The 16629-nt window shown below is 46.2% G+C and overlaps 1 protein-coding gene and 1 long non-coding RNA gene across 2 annotated transcripts; both read left to right on the forward strand.

The window, feature by feature from the left end:
- Positions 1-201: 201 nt before the first annotated feature.
- On the forward strand, positions 202-6390 carry LOC310833488. The gene is made up of 10 exons (XR_014558702.1): positions 202-344; positions 1800-1838; positions 2563-2597; positions 3239-3323; positions 3526-3985; positions 4279-4352; positions 4726-4779; positions 5175-5274; positions 5505-5623; positions 6066-6390. It is a non-coding gene; the product is annotated as an uncharacterized lncRNA (long non-coding RNA).
- A 4111-nt stretch (positions 6391-10501) lies between these two features.
- LOC310833107 (uncharacterized protein) lies at positions 10502-15508 on the forward strand. Its single transcript, XM_083715453.1, has 2 exons — positions 10502-11300; positions 13744-15508. Exons 1-2 carry the CDS (start codon positions 11045-11047, stop codon positions 14118-14120), a joined length of 633 nt encoding a protein of 210 aa, XP_083571579.1. The 5' UTR covers positions 10502-11044; the 3' UTR covers positions 14121-15508.
- The last annotated feature ends 1121 nt before the right edge of the window (positions 15509-16629 follow it).

The raw sequence follows: 16629 nt of genomic DNA on the forward strand, positions 1-16629 counted from the left end.
GCCCCTTAATTCTCCGCTCCAGAAGTTGTGTCGTGCAGACAGGGACAGAGTATGAAAAATCTGTAATACTATTATCTCTCGAAAATATTACTATCGTAGGGATAGAAAGGTCATAGAGCTCTCTCTTTTCTATCTCTATGGACACGGTCAAGTAGTTGTAAAAGAGGGCGCATGCGTTCTAACGTCTCAATTCACGCGCTAAACGGGAGAATTTGTAAAAAGCGACGGCCATTGGGCAGAAAGGGAAGGCGGGGAAGAGTTCCCGGCATGCTCCGCGGCTACTGCCTATTTAACCCTTCAGCGGATGGGCGCTGTTTCTCTATCTAAGGCAGTCCTGCAGCAAGGTAGGTAAAGGGCGTAGGAGGGAGAGTTATTGTTTTTTAATCCGGTGCCATCCGCGATTTGTGGAGAGTTTCAGGCCTGCAAATCCCACTAAAGGGCTTCTGCACGCTTTCCCTCATCTTTGGGTGTGAATATTGAGTAGCCCTTGAGCGTTTTTGTTGAGAAAGGGTGCGGTCAACGGGCAGCGTATGGCCTTGCAAGCTCGTGTAACGCTTAACTGGGCGCAAGGCCCTTGGATCTCTTGGGGGACTGACTTCCGAACTAAGCATTCGGCCAGTTCTATATAAAAGGTGGCTGAAATACAAATGAAGGTTACTTTATTTGCCATTTAACGGCTGGGTGTAGTTAATATCTGATTTTTTAATTGCTTCCCGAAAAATATCTCGCAGCGATTCCTGATCCCTGGAATAAGTACTTTTATACGTGCCTGTGGACGCTTAAAAACGCTACCGACTTGGATGCCTATCAGAAAATGTGAATAAGGGCCTGTGTGACCATCAAGCATTGCTGTATTATCCATAACTTTTTTAAAAAAGTTTTATATTCCATTCATAGACCACAAGGCTCCCAGGCTACAGTGTTTATAAACTAATTTTTACAGATTTATGCAACACAGGCCATGAAGCATAAGTATGAAGGCTTACAGCAGCCTAACCTCTTATTATGTATCTGATCCAGCTTGTGTAATACTTTCCGTGCTGTTATTTTATTATCTATTATTCAGAAAATATTAATTGTTAGGAATCCAATGGTTTTTCATGGTGTAGCTCTGTGCTGTGTTAAAGAAATCTGAGCTTGGTGCAATATGCTTCTGAGAAACTGCATAGGTTTGGGCTTCATTTCTCCATAACTTTTAAGGGTCTGCTGTAGATCTTTATGATTAAAGTTGGTCACTGGAAATCGAAACCCAAATCCACCCTCACAGAGCTACCCTTCACCCAGTACTCTGGGGATTAATTGATAAACCACTTCAGGAATTGTAGCTCTGAAGGAGCAATAGGGGTCACCTAACAACTCTTAGCACCCTTAACAAACTACAGTTCCCAGGATTCTCTGGGGAAAAGCATGACTGTTTAAAGTGGTAGAATGCATAGCATTGGTGGAGCCCCAGAATTGGCATTATTTTAAGTTGTCTGCTGCAACCCACCACAAATCCATAGTGAGGGCATTCCCTAACAGACTGCCTTCGCTTAAAAGCTTTTGAGGTCAAGTATGGTTTTGGTATAAATTCCCCAGCCATAAGGGGGATATGTCTGGGGCTAGCACTCCCTCTGTATACTTAATGCCTTTCTCTGATGAAACTACACAGACCTGTACTGAAAAGTTCTGTGAGGACATCCTTTTGTTTCTGAGAATGGACTCCTGGCTGCCATAGTCAGTTACTACTTTCTAAGATTATATCACTTGGCTTATAATGTCTAGCTTATAAATCAGCTGTTGGCTTTTTCTCCCTCCAGACCTGAATTTGCAAGATCATGTGCAACTGTGCTTTCCAGGTGAGGTGGAAATCAAATGTGTTTAAGCTGTACATACTTGGAAAGATGAGCAGTTGTTGGGCAATTGACGGTTGGTACATGGGAGGTTTTTAAAATATAATATGTTGTGTATTTACATTGATGTCCAAACAAAACTTGAAAATGTACTATGAGGTGTACTGTATTTGAATGCCATGTTTTAGAAGATAGTTCTAACCATGATCTAGTATGTTGCAGAGTAGGATTGGGATTAAACTCTGCAATGATCCTTCATTTCTTGCTGGGTGGCTGTGTATGTGTTCCAACAGATCCACGAAGCCCACTTGCTCTTTCTGAAAACCTTAGAATGCTGTACTTGGTATCATATTTTAAAGTGTACCGCATAGCTCAATCTGTTAAAAATAGAACTTCCCTGGGTGCCCTTTCTAGCCATTGTTACAAGGGCATCAAGTGCTACAGAGATGAAATCCACGAACTCTCTCTTTCTGAGGCTTCAGTGGAGAAAACCTTTACCAGATTCTGAGTAGCACTAGCCCTGAGCATCAGTGTGGGAGATGGAAGTAGATTTTGCCAAAGTGCCCTGACAAAATGGTTCTGTGTCCAAGACACAAAGACCATGTGGTCAAGTTGTGTAGAATCTCCCCCTCATACGCACCTTTGGTATAGCAGCATTAGTGATTGAAGGCAGTGTGGTTTTTATTTTATTTTTTGATACATTTTTTTTTCATATTCCCCCATTCTACAGCTGCAAGAGTCATCAGCTATGTGTCTGTACCACATGTAAGTATTTTATTTATATTTATAAAGTCTGCCAACCCCATTTTTAAAGTGCATTGAGGACATCAAGGAGCTGTAATTAAAAACAAAACACTCCATTCACCACCACTTCTGTAATTGCCACTTTGGCTACAGTGCTTATTGAATAACATGACCAGCTGGATAATGTAGGAGCCAAAACATTTTCCTTAAACTTGAGATATTTCTGTTTATCTAGTCACTAATTTTTGGTCATTTGCTCTCAGATCCTGAGCAAGGGGAACAAAATCTGGCCCTCTTGCATTGTATGTTTACATGTACAGTATACTTGCATGCTATTTAGAGAACTAGTCCATTTGAGGGGAAGCAAAGTAGTCTTGTTGCAGCCAGTGTAGCAAATTTCTAGTGGGAGGGGGCAGAAGTTCTCTGGACAAATCCTCTGGGTGTACTTCAAAAATAGAAAGCTTCCAGCACACCCTACCAGCTGTTTTGAGCTCCTTTTTGCTGCCTTACTGTGTTCAGTGATGTTAAAATTGACAAGCATATATCTGATGTCTAGTGATGTCATCTTCCTATCTGAGAACACAAGACCTTCCAGCTTGCTGAGGGAGGGAGGAATGAATGGGTATACAAAAAAAAAATGCTTCCGATTTCCTTAATTACAGGATGCATATTCCTGAACAAGGAGCAGCTGTGTGGAAAACCCTTAAGAGGTATGTTTGAGGACCAGTGCATCTGAATGATGGGGAGGTGAGACCTTTGTGCGCTGGGTGTGTTTCAATTGTTTGCACTTGACTGTTTAGTTTGAAATGATGACCTACGTTGATGGACGACATTTAGTCTCATGGCAATAGAGTTACCAAAGCCCTGATCAAACTGCTGCTCCGCCGCGTAGCATAAGCATTCTGTCTGGAGTTTCCTTTTATTGAACAAGTTCTTATGTCCTACACAGGTACAAGGACCCTGGCCAAAAAAAAGTGAGTATTGGAGGTACAGCTCATTATTAAATTTATGCACTGTTTAATATAGGGGTGGGGATGTTGTTAGAGTCCCAGCTTCCATCAGCCCTGGCCAGCATTAGCAAGGATTTTGGGAGCTGTGGTTGAGCCACATCTGGAGGACCTGACATGTTCCTAACCTCTGGGTTAGTGTATTGTTACTCTTCTGTATTGCCACCCAGCTCGCACCTGCTGTCTCCCCAGTGATGAGACTTTTACCGCCCCAGTCTGATTTCTTGTGACTGAGTGGTCCTTTCTGAGGCTTAAGAGCTCAGCAGCACTTGGGTGAGGTTGGATGGTCATAGCTGCAAACCGGGACTTAATAATAATCATTTTCTCTTGCTCTCCAGGGTCTGCTCTTTCTTTCAAACAGCAGAATGGAGCAGTTCATTTAAAAGATGATTCTTCCAACAGGTATGGTTTTTTTCTTCGCAATGAAACAGCCACATGCTAGCAAGAATAAGATCTAGGAATTTCAAACCTAAAGCATCACTCTGGTCCCAATGAAGAAATCCTATTGCGTCTTATCTTCTGTTTTGGTGCCAGAACCTGCAAAGGTTGAACCCACTGGGGCCAGCAGAGGGGAAAGATGAAACTCTGCTCCAGAAGGAACTGTCTGATGGGACTTAGGTCTGATGAGGAAGGGCTGTAGATCAAGTTCATTTTTATATGCATTTATGTACATAGAAGACTTTTCTTTCCTTCAGAATGCAGGACATACTCCAGAGAGCCAGCCCTTGTGGACTGGACTGCTTGTCCTCCTGTCTCCAAAGGAAGAAAAGTGAGTTTGCATATAGTGCCAACCTTGCTTTTATCTTATCTTCTTATAGTCAATTCACCCACCCACCCCCAGTTCCCACTGACATGATGATCTCACTTGGAATCTCGTTCGGCTGAATTTTGCTGTTGAGAAGCGGAATCTGAGCATCAGTTGGGAGAGTGTCTAAGTTGGAGGTGGTGGTAGTTGCTGTATCAAAACTTGCACCTCACGGCCTGGCTAAATAATGTCCCAGCCCTTACATTTTTGCTCCAGTTTTTAAGTTGATGGGATTTCTTTAAATTTGAAGATTCCTCCTTATGGACTAGAGATCGTGCTTGACAATTTGTTTCTTCTGATATTTCCCCCCTAAATGGCAAAACCATCTTTCTTGCAGAATGGTGAACCTGAATTGGGGGCCCTCCTTCTGTTCCCGGTGGAGATTTAGCAGGTAAAGTTTATCTGATAGGTAAAATGGTAACATATGTGAAAAGCTTAAAATACAATTTTATTCATGTCTGCTTGGAATATATATATAATCCTTATATAGGATTGAAACCTTCGACTATCTGGCTGTCCAGATTACAGCTCTCTCTGGGGGATTCCAGAAGCCCTGCACTCTGTAACTTTCCAGTATGCATAAAAAAGAGGACTCCCATAAAAGTTAGGAAAGATTGAGCAGTTAGTTGCCTGCAGTTTTAATGATGAGTTTCACTAGCTCACTTTGATCATTTATAAAACCATGAAAATGTTTGAACAGCTGAAAAACTGCTAAGAAACAAATTAGGTAGATTAAGAAGGATTTTTGGGCCTTGGGTCTGATTGTGTTTCCCCCTCTCCTTGTAGATGACTCCCTGAAGCCAACTGCATACCTAAGCGAGGTGCTAGACCACTGGTCCATCCATCTCTGCATTGTCTACATGAACTGGCAGCAGATGCAAAGAGGGTAAGTGCTTGCCCTCCACAGTTGGGGGGGGGTGAGAGAGAGAGGGCACTCCCTCCTCTTCCCAAGTTGGCTCCAGTGATGAAATTGTTACCGCCCCAGTCTGATTTCTGTGACTGAGTGGTTCCTTCTGAGCCTAGGAGCATGGCAGCAACATTTGTGTAAGAGATGGGAGATGATAGTTGCTCCTTGACTTCATTATACTTAGCATCTGTTTTTTCCCCTTTTAATAGAAGAACTCTGATTGGGGCTCCTACTGGCCTCTCCAGTAACTGGTAGCTTCCTTAGTTGTGATATCGCTGCAGCATTGATTCCTTCCAGCCCACATCACCCAGCCTTCTGCATCCAACAGGTGAGTTTTAAAAACTGACTGCTGTAAGAGAACAGTAGGGCAGGCAAGTGGGGGGAGAACCAGGGTTGATGGGAGCTATAGTTGAGCAACATTTCAACAGGCCACAGGTTCTCCAACTCCTGGGGGTTAGGGGAAGGATTGGAATATTACATAGTCCCAGAACATGAGCTTTTGGTATAGTGGTGTGGGGAGGAGTCCCAATGAGGAGATAAGGCAACGTGTCTTACCATCTGTCTTGGCTCCAGAACCTGCAAAGGTTGAACCCACTGGAGCTGGCAGAGCAGAGAAGAGGAAACGCTACTCCAGAAGGAGCTGTCTGATGGGATTCGTGGGAGGACAAGCACAGTGGTTGTGTATGGTTTTGATTTGTCACCTATAGTAACTCATCTTTGCTATCTTTGTTTTCTTTCTCCCTCCTGAACCCACTCCCCTTCATACACAGGTATGCACAATTGCTGGAGACTGCTCTCAAGATGATCAGCAAGCTGTCAGTGCTCTCAATTGATTCCGCCCCGCCCCGCCCCAAGTGCTAAAGCAATCAATCCCGTGTTATTGTTTGTAGCCAATGGCTATTACAATACAATGTGAACACATCGCACAGCTGCAAAATGACAGTTTCCTGAAAAACATATGTAGCTTATTACTTTATGCTTTGTGGTGGCTTTCAATTTGTGTGTAATCAATTTGTAAACTGCTTTGCTTTTTAGGCAAAAACTTAATTTCATAGAAATGCATTGTGGGCAGTACTGAATAAATTACATATGTGTTACACGTTGCCTTTTGTGTGTTTTTTTCTGAGTCGTGGGTGAAGGGTTGTCTGTAGCAAAGTTGAGTGGATATTTCTTTACACCACAGTATATGGGGCTCTTCAGTATCCATTCCAGTAACTTGCAAATGGCAGAACTTGCCTTGTTTCTTCATATGTATTTTCCTGAAATTGGCACTCTTTGCAAACGTTGTGATAGGAATTTTATGGTCTTGGATATATGGCAATGCTCATAAGTGTACCAACCAAGGAAGGCCAACCTGGAACCATTTTGATTTCTAAACTGAGCAAATGTTTTCTCTGCAAGGTCAAACTGGAAAAGACTCCCCATTGTCTTTTCCTTCACAAATGTGTCTTAAGGACACATTTAAGATATGAATAGGGTGTGAGCCTGAGACCTGGCCCAGGAACTAAATATTACAAAAGACTGGCCAGGCTACCCAGGAAATCCAATCAAGTAACATGCCAGACAGGAGATAAACAACATTTATTTTTTCTGTGATATAGGTGTGATGTTTCTGAGGGTTGGGACGTGGATGGCGCTGTGGGTTTAAGCCTCAGCACCTAGGACTTGCTGATCGAAAGGTCGGTGGTTCGAATCCCTGCGGAGGTGTGCGCTCCCGCCGCTTGGTCCCAGCGCCTGCCAACCTAGCAGTTCGAAAGCACCCTCGGGTGCAAGTAGATAAATAGGGCTCGCTAGATGCAGTTTGACCCAGAAGTGGCTGCAGACAGCGCTGGCTCCTGGCCTTTAGAGTGAGATGAGCGCACAACCCTAGAGTCTGGCAAGACTGGCCCGTACGGGCAGGGGTACCTTTACCTTTTTATCTGAGGGGTGGTCTTAGGTTACACCCCTTCTGTGATGTATGTATGTATGATGTTTCTGGGGGTGGTCTTGATCTACAGGGTGGCAATTTCAAAAGTCTTTATAAGGCCTTGCGTGCCATTTTTCTGGGTTCCTTCTCCTGCGGGTGAGGGGAGCACCCTGTTGCAACAGATGAATAAATATCAAGCTTACTAGCTGCTTTGCTTTTCAATATTCTCTGGTTGGCCTCTGTTATTCTCTCCTACCAATAGGGAACCTATGTAAGGACTCTATATGGGCTCCTGGATACCCCATAAGGGAAAAGGGCAATTTTTGTTTACAGCAACGTGATGGAGGGAGAGCTGGGTATGATAATTAATACTTACCGGTAGGTATAAAGTTAATCTGGTAAAAGGTTTATTTTCCTTCTACAAGCCAAGGGAACTCCTGACAGCTACACAGTGCCATCTACTGCATCTATAATGAATAACACCAATTCACAATGTCAAGCCACTCAATTCAGTGGATGATGAGCGCTCATAAGCTGTCAAGTTGTTTCCATACACCCATATTTGTTGACAAGCTTTAGCCTCTTGAGACAATTCTAAGTATGTTCCCCACCACTTGTTCCTGCAAAGGACAGCAAGTAATTGTTAGCATGTTATTGAGATCAGGATAGATGTAAGCAAACAACAGGAACTGGCAGGAAGAAATTTTGGGGCGACAGAAAATCATTCATGCCTGCATAACCTCCATTTCAGTGTATCTGAAGAAGTGTGCATGCACACGAAAGCTTATACCTAGAACAAACTTAGTTGGTCTCTAAGATGCTACTGGACAATTTTTTTTTATTTTGCCTAAGGAAGTGTCAATGACTTACCTTTAAGCTGTGAAACTTCCCTGTAAAACTGGTGTACGTCCTTTCTATGACTTATTTCTGATATATGGCATGCTCTTGTTCGACTGCAGTGAAATAGCCTGTGGATCAAAAGGTGCTTTAAAAAAAAGTATTACATCCTATTCATAAAGATCAGGCTTAGCAGCTGCCTTGCTTCCATATACAATACTCTGGTTGGCCTGCTTCTCTCTGACCAGTAAGAGACCTTCCCAAGGGACTATATGGACTTCGATAAATTTTTCTTCTAACCTCAGGTCTGTACGATGCATTTGGAGGCTGGGCGATACATAAACCTGGTTCTCGTGCATAAGCCTTTGAGCTGCTGAAGTTACAGTGGTACCTCGGGTGACATACGCTTCAGGTTACAGACTCCGCTAACCCAGAAATAGTACCTCAGGTTAAGAGCTTTGTTTCAGGATGAGAACAGAAATTGTGACGCTGCAGTGCGGCAGCAGCGGGAGGCCCCATTAGCAAAAGTGCTTCAGGTTAAGAACAGTTTTAGGTTAGGAATGAATCTCCGGAACGAATTAAGTACATAACCAGAGGTACCACTGTACTTAAGCTAGAAGGCTCTTGCTGGTGGCTGTCACATCAGCCCAGTGGGTATCAAGAAATGTCAAGTTGATTTCATGGAGTCATTGACAGTATCAGGTCTCACTCATCTCTGCTTTTTGGTCTCCCTGCTTCAGCTTCTGCCCTGATTTGATTTCTTTTCTGCTGCAGACTCCCAGCTCACTAAGCCCTATTACCTCCTGACACCACTTCTCAGTCTTCTACCTCTGACCACTACTCCCTGGCCACTGAGCCTTCCCCAGTCCTTTGCATCCAACAAACGTGCCAAGTTGCCTCCAAGATTGAAGGGGGGCTGGTGTATGTGTGAGCACTCTGGAGGAACCAGCCGCTGAAACTGTACCACACCGGCTCCCTCAACACTGAGGGGCCTGGCCCCCTTCCAACAAATACTGAGGGGGCTGAAGACACCTCAGCCCCCTTGAGTTGGCACGCCTGGCATCCAGCCCGTCTCTGGTAATTTACGTCTGCAAAATAAGCTCTCTACACACACTATCCTTCTAGCCAAGCGAAAGCATGATCAGAGTTCGAGGTCAGCCCAACAAAAACAGGAAGGTGGGAAGCAGGGCCAGGGAGGGTTGTGGCTTGAGAAGAGCGTGTACCACTGGGGGAGGGATAAGACCTGATAATGAGTCCCAAGGCGTCATGTCTGGGTCTGGGTTGAGGTTCCCTATCTCCTTTCTGTGCTGAAAAGGACCGCATAAAAGATGTTTATTCTGTCTTTTTGCCACTGAGTCATGCGGATGAACAGCAAGGCCTGCAGCAGATTTGGGGTGAAAAGGCAGCAGCAGCAACAACAACAAAAATCATATACTGTTTGTAGTTTGTTGCTAATTGTATTATTACTGACAGAGCAAGGGAGAGTGTTTGTGGGGTTTTCACAAAGTCACTTGGCTGGCTTTGGGTGCCAGATGTTGTGACTTGCAAATTACAATGGTACTTCTGGTTACAAACTTAATTCGTTCCGGAGGTCCGTTCTTAACCTGAAACTGTTCTTAACCTGAGATACCACTTTAGCTATTGGGGCCCTGCGCCACAACCGCACAATTTCTGTTCTCATCCTGAGGTAAAGTTCTTAACCTGAGGTACTGGGCTAGTGGAGTCTGTAACCCAAAGTGTTTGAAACTCGAGGTACCACTGTATGTAGCAATGGGATCTGGTGAGAATCATTTGCCAGACATCCCTGCTTGGGATTTGTTGTTTAGTCATATCTGACTCTTCGTGACCCCCTGGACCAGAGCACGTCAGGCACTCCTGTCTTCCACTGCCTCCCACAGTTTGGTCAGACTCATGTTCGAAGCTTCGAGAACACAGTCCCACCATCTCATCCTCTGTCATCCCCTTCTCCTTGTGCCCTCCATCTTTCCCAACATCAGGGTCTTTTCCAGGGAGTCTTCTCTTCTCATGAGGTGGCCAAAGTATTGGAGCCTCAGCTTCAGGATCTGTCCTTCCAGTAAGCACTCAGGGCTGATTTCCTTCAGAATGGAGAGGTTGGATCTTCTTGCAGTCCATGGGACTCTCAAGAGTCTCCTCCAGCACCATAATTAAAAAGAATCAGAAATTATTCTGGTTTTACTACACTGACTGGCAGCAGCTCTCCTGAGTTTCAGACATGAAATATTTCACAGTGCTACCTGGATGTGCCAGGGATTCACATGCATGCCAGAAATCTGCTTGGTTTCACATGGGACATTTCCAGCCCTTAAGAACATGACGAAAGCCTGTTGGATCCGGCCTAGGACCCATCTAGTCCAGCATCCTGTTCTCACAGTGACTGACCATATGCCTGCGGGAAACCCAAGCAAAAGAGCGCTCTTCCCTTCCTGTGGTTTCCAGCAAGTGGTTTTCAGAAGTATTACTGTATTACTGTGGGGCAAAGCACAACCATTGTGGCTAGTAGATACTGATAGCCCCCTCTTCTCAATGAATTTGGTGTCCATCAGGAATGAGTCACACAGTTTAACTCTGCGCTGCAGGCAGACGCCTCTGCCTTCTTGCATGCAAGGTCGATTCTTTATCACCCTGTCTGGCTCCTCAAGGCCTTCATCAAGAAACATGCCTCCCGAGTTGTTGTTCTGGGCACCGTCCCAGAGATCAGCAGGGCAAAGGAAGCCGCTCAGGCTTCGGCGGCAAATCCAGACCTCGCCCCGGCCTCTGGCATTCCAAGGCCTCTTCTAAAAGCGTCCCTTGGCAGTTGTTATTCTGGGCACCCACCCAGCAGCTTCGCAGGGGCGAAGGAATCCACACAGCCTCCGGCAGCAAGTCCAGGCATGCTGCCGGATCCAGCCCCTCGTTAGCCTGCCCCCTTCTTCTCTGTCTCTCGGCAGCGGGAACCTTGGTCCTGGCACCAACCCACAGCAGGCCTCGGCCCCCCTGAAGCGTGCGATGGGTCATCAATGGCTGGTTTTGGCTCTGATACTGGCTGCCGCAACTGCTCCCAACCGCACAGCAGGCAACGTGCCTGAGTCAGAGGTCCCGGACGCACCCTGCCCTCAGGAAGACAACCCGGAAGCACCGTCAGGAGAGCCGCACGTGGCGCCCAGGTTCAGCACATGCATGCTGCAGTGTGCTGCGCAAGCGATGTTCGGGATGGTTGGCGCCAAGAGCTCCGTCTCCTTGAAGCTCAACGAAGGCAGGGAAGGTAAGGGAGGTGGACGGCCACCCAAAGTGAAGCTGCCATGCCTGCCTTGGAATCCCAGCTGCGTAGCCAATCGAGCGGCAGCAGGGAGGGCTCCACAGGCTCCACCCCAGGGTGGCTTTCCTGCTCCACTTGCAGCTGCTGGGCGTCACAGGAGCTGCAAGGCCTCCGAGTGCTGTGGGGAGGGCGGGGGAAGAGGCAGGGGGTCACTTTTGCATCCCACCCACCCCCCGAAAAAATATATTGCGGGGAAAAGGTTGCTGATTTCCATAATATTTGTGTGCATTGATTTATACGTTGAAATGCAAAGGTGTAAATAATTATCGGAAACAACCAGGGCTTTTTTCCTAGCAGGAACTTGCCAGAACTCAGTTGGCGCCATTGCCATTCTAAGAGAACGAGGGAGGTGTTTGTGGTGAGTTCCAGCACCTCTTTTTCTAGGAAAAATAGCACTGGCGACAACCATTTTACATGCGTTCAATATGTGCACGACCGCACACATGCGCATCGCCAAGAACCTAGAAGTGGCATGCAAGGGGGGTGGGGTGGAGAATGGCTGTTGAAAGAGCACGAAAATGGCACGAAAACAGCGCCTAGCAATCCCATAAGCCTTTGCAAGTGTAATCCCAGGAGCCTTTGCACCGACCATTGAGGCCTGTGGAGAGTGGGTGTTTGAGCAAGGAAGTTTTGAGGGTGTTTTCAGGCTTTCAAGGGTGTTCCCAACACACGCAATTTCACTTAATTGTGTGGTGCCTTGATACGTAACCCCTTGCGTAAATGGGGAGTTGCGTTTACAGTACTTTGAATACCATGCTGCTTTTTTTCCGGCTGTGTACACGTGGTTTCTCTTCCCCTGGGAACAGTAGTAGTTTGTTAAGGGTGCTAGGAATTGTGTAAACTACAGTTCCCAGGATTCTTTGGGGGGAATGTCAAATACTTTAAATGTGCCTTAAATGTATGGTGTGTTCACAGCCATAGAGAGGAAGATGGAGATCAGTCTGTGTACCTCCTCCATCTGCTGTCCAGGTGCAAGTGCTGATGGGGGGGGGGGGCATAGGTAGGCTTTACCCTTCCCACTACATGCAATATGGAGCTAATATGGGCCTACTTTACAGGGTTGTTGTAAGGATAGCCAAGGTAGTGCATGGGGACTGTTTTGTAAGCAAGAAGACACAGGAAGATGCTTTATACTGAATCAGACCATTGGCCTGGCTTTCTCAGTACAGTCTACACAGACTGGCTGCAGTACCTCCAGGGTTTTGAACAGGGTTCTCTCTCAGCACTATCCGGAAGTGATACAGATTGAACCTGGGACCTTCTGCATGCAAAGCAGATGCTCTCCCACTTTTGCTGCCTTCTGGTTTTGCAAAAAACAGAGCAGCTGTTAAGATGAAGGACCTGGAAGTCCAAACTATATAGCCATTGAACTGTGCAGGGTTTGTGGGTTATTTTAAAAATATATGTTTGCAGGCCTGTCTTAAAGAGGCTTTGCTATCTTGCTCCTCTGCCTGACAGCTACTGCCCTGATGGACTCTGGCCCAGGAGGAGAGAAGTGTTGGCAATCTGATTTGAGGCAATTTGCCCGTGGTTACCAGTTGATGGGAATCACAGGGAGGGAAAACATTCTTGCACTCAAGCCCTGCTAGTGGGCTTCCCAAACGTACCTGTGAGATTGGGGCCTAATCCTGCAGGACCCTGAATACCAGCTGCTGGGACTTGCTAGCAGCGAGAGCATTGTTGCACCCAAGTCCTGCTTCCCACTGGGGCATCCAGTTGGCCACTGTGAGAAAAGGATGCTGGACTCGATGAAACTTTGGTCTGATCCAGGGTCGTGGGTTCAAGTCCCACATTGGGCAAAAAATTCCTGCATTGCAAGGGGTTGGACTAGATGACCGACGTGGTTCTATGTAGTAGGGCTCTGCCTAGATTGCTGCTGTTCATTTATTTGATTTCATATCCACCCCTTCACCTGAAGACACCAGGGAAGGTTACTGCAACTTAAAATTCAATATTCAAAACTGTTTAAAACAAAGTACAGTGGTACCTTGGGTTACATACACTTCAGGTTACATACGCTTCAGGTTACAGACTCTGCTAACCCAAAAAATAGTGCATCAGGTTAAGAACTTTGCTTCAGGATGAGAACAGAAATCGGGCTCTGGTGGTGCGGCAGCAGCAGGAGGCCCCATTAGCTAAAGTGGTGCTTCAGGTTAAGAACAGTTCCAGGTTAAGAACAGACCTCCGGAACCAATTAAGTAGTTAACCCGAGGTACCACTGTACAATCACATGAATTACAATCACAGGCACAGGTTGAAAGACCTGGGCAAATGTTGTTCCCAGAAGCACCTCATGGTCACTGACACGCTCCTTCAACTGGTAAAGGATGCTGAGGCCTATTTTTCTGGAGGGATGCTAACAATGGCCCCCCTTCCTTCTCTTTAACAGGTGAGGACTACGAATTTTGCTGGATGCTGCATCTCCGCTGCCAGAAGGGAGAGAGACTCACCAAAGCCTTTGTCCTCCTGAACCTGGAGCAGCCCCCAGGGGGAGGCCAGCCACTTCCCTACAGGCTCCTCCTCACCACCCCTCCCTCCCTACGCCAGTACCTGCGAGCCCGCCAAGGGAACCGACGTGCACTCTTGAGCAGGGAAGCCTGCGGTGTCCGCTTCGACGTGACCGAGCCCTTCCTCAGCGCCGAGGGAGGCCAGGAGGCCAAGATGTGCGTCAAGGCTGTCTGTCCGGAAGATGATGCCTGTGGGGCCTTGCGTTGCCCGCCCTTCTTGGCCACTTTGTGGCGCAGCGTGCCCAGGCCGGATGGCTAGGCAACAGGAACCGGGATGGGCTCGCTCCACGGCGGAGTATGATGCCTAGCAACTGTTGGGACTTGAGGGTGTGAGGGAAAGGGCGCACAGACTGATATACGCACAAACACACACTCCAGTTCTGCCATTAGCACGTCGGAGGTAGTTTCCTGACAAACTTTACTTCAGTGTTCATTTCTGCTTGGCAGTGTCAAAGTTACGTCAAACAACGGAAGTAGATCTTAATATATATCTATATTCGTATATGCTAAAGGGAACGTCGAAGGAAACAAAGTATCAACCAAGAGTCTCCAGCATGGTACATATGGGTGCAATGATGCATTTTCATATCTTCCTCCGAGGCTCACAAAGCCTCTGAGCCCACGCTCAGTCTCTTTGCCCCCCTTGTCAAGAGGGTGGCTATCTTTTTCTCCTTTGAAATGTACAAAGAGCTGAAGGAGGAAGTTGGAAGAATGATGCTCTTTCCTGCTTCCTCTTTCAGCTCTACGTGCTTTCCAAAACTCAGATGAATACTACTGGCTCCAGCTTCCCCCAGATCCCTCAGCAAAGCAAAGACTGTCTCTGTGCACGATCTGTCTTGGGTGGGATAGAGAAAAGTGACCAGAGTGGGTGGTGTCCACATGGGTCTAAAATGACTGGTGACCATTGGTATAAGCTAACGAGTAGGGATATACATCTATAGTATGCAAAGTGTCACTACTCCCAGGTTGCAACTGTTGCAACTTAAGGGGCTCAGCTGGGTGCCAGAGCGGGGTAAATGGCTCTAGCAGAGCTCCAGGTCCACGTGGTATGCTTAAACTTGCTGACACAACTACCTTAAATATGCTTCATTCACACTGCCATCCAGCAAGTGATGTGCTGTGGGCACCAGAAGCAAGTGGGAATGGAGGCTGCTGAACTAACAGCAGCTGTAGTCTGAAGGAAAGGCCATAGCTCATTGCTGGAACATCTGCTTTGCATGCAGAAGGTCCCAGATTCAATTTCTGGTATCTCCAGGTAGGGCTGGGAATACCCTCCACCTAAACCCCTGGAGAGCCACTGTCAGTCAGTGTATGCAATACTGAGCTAGATGGACCAATGACCTAATTCAGTATAAGGCTTCTTCCTACAGTAAGACAATGTGAAGCAGGTTTCTCTCTCCCGTGGCACCGCCTGGATGTCTGTACCGCACACTAAATACTTACAGATGTAAAGTTAAGATGTATCTTTTTCTTCAAGCTATGGGGATGACTGATGTTTTCTGCTGTTGGAATTTCTGTTTTATAATGTTCTTGGTTTTGTGATTTTTATATATTGATGTATTTTAATGGACTGTAGTTTACTGTCCTGGGAATTTTTGAATCTAAAGGTGGGTTACAAATCTAATAAAACATCATCATCATAAATAATGATACAGCTCTCTCCCCTTTGACGGTAGATCTCCGAGTAAGAATGTGATGAACTTGAATCCTGCGAAGGCAAACACACCGTGGATGAGTTGTTGCCATGCCAGAGAAACTGGTCAGTTGCCTTCCCTGGATGGGGTTGCACTCCCCCTGAAAGGGTGGGTATGCAATCTAATTGTGCCTCTGGATCTAGCATTGGCACTAGAGGCCCAGACAACCTCAGTGGCTAGAAGCACCTTTTACCAGTTGCTACTGGTGCGACAATTACAGGCATTCCTGGACTAGGAGAGCATGACCATTGTAATTCAGGCACTGATGACTTCAATGTTAGGTTACTGTAATGTACTGTATGCAAGGCTTTCTCTGCGGTACATTCGGAAGCTGCAGTTAGTGCAGCATGTTGCAGCAAGGTTGCAGACAGGAGTGGGACCCTGCCTGCATATAATATCTCTGCTCAGAGATTTGCACAGATTCCCCATCTGCTAAGGACCAAGGAGTTACTATCATTATATAATACTACTAGCAGCGTGGGACCAGTTTAGTAGCAGGATCACCTTACTTCATATATGCCCGCTTGACTGTTTGATCTGCGGAACTGGCACTGTAAAGTTGCCACATATATGTTTTCCACACTTGGAAGCAATTGATCTTTTAGCAGCTATACTGTGGAACTCCCTGCCTATTGACACCAGGCTGCATTATTTTGGTATCCAATGTCACCTCAGTGAGGGCTGAGTGCAGATTCAGACTCTGGTCTCCAAAGTCCTGGTTCGACACTCTAGTCTAGCCCCTTCTTGGTAATGGCACTCATTCTGTGCAACACCCTCCCATCAGATGTGAAAGAAATTAACAACTATCTGGCGCTTAGAAGGAATCTGAAGGCAACCCTGTTTAGGGGTTTTTAATTACTGATATTTTAATGTATTTTTAATCTTTTGTTGGAAGCCGCTCAGAGTGGCTGGGGAAACCCAGCCAGATCGGCGGGGTATAAATATATTATTATTATTATTATTATTATTATTATTATTATTATTACAGTGGTACCTCGGGTTAAGAACTTAATTCGTTCTGGAGGTCCATTCTTAACCTGAAACTGTTCTTAACCTGAGTTACCACTTTATCTA

Source organism: Podarcis gaigeae (genome assembly GCF_964106915.1).
Source record: "Podarcis gaigeae genome assembly, chromosome: 16".
NCBI classification, from domain to species: Eukaryota; Metazoa; Chordata; class Lepidosauria; order Squamata; family Lacertidae; genus Podarcis; species Podarcis gaigeae.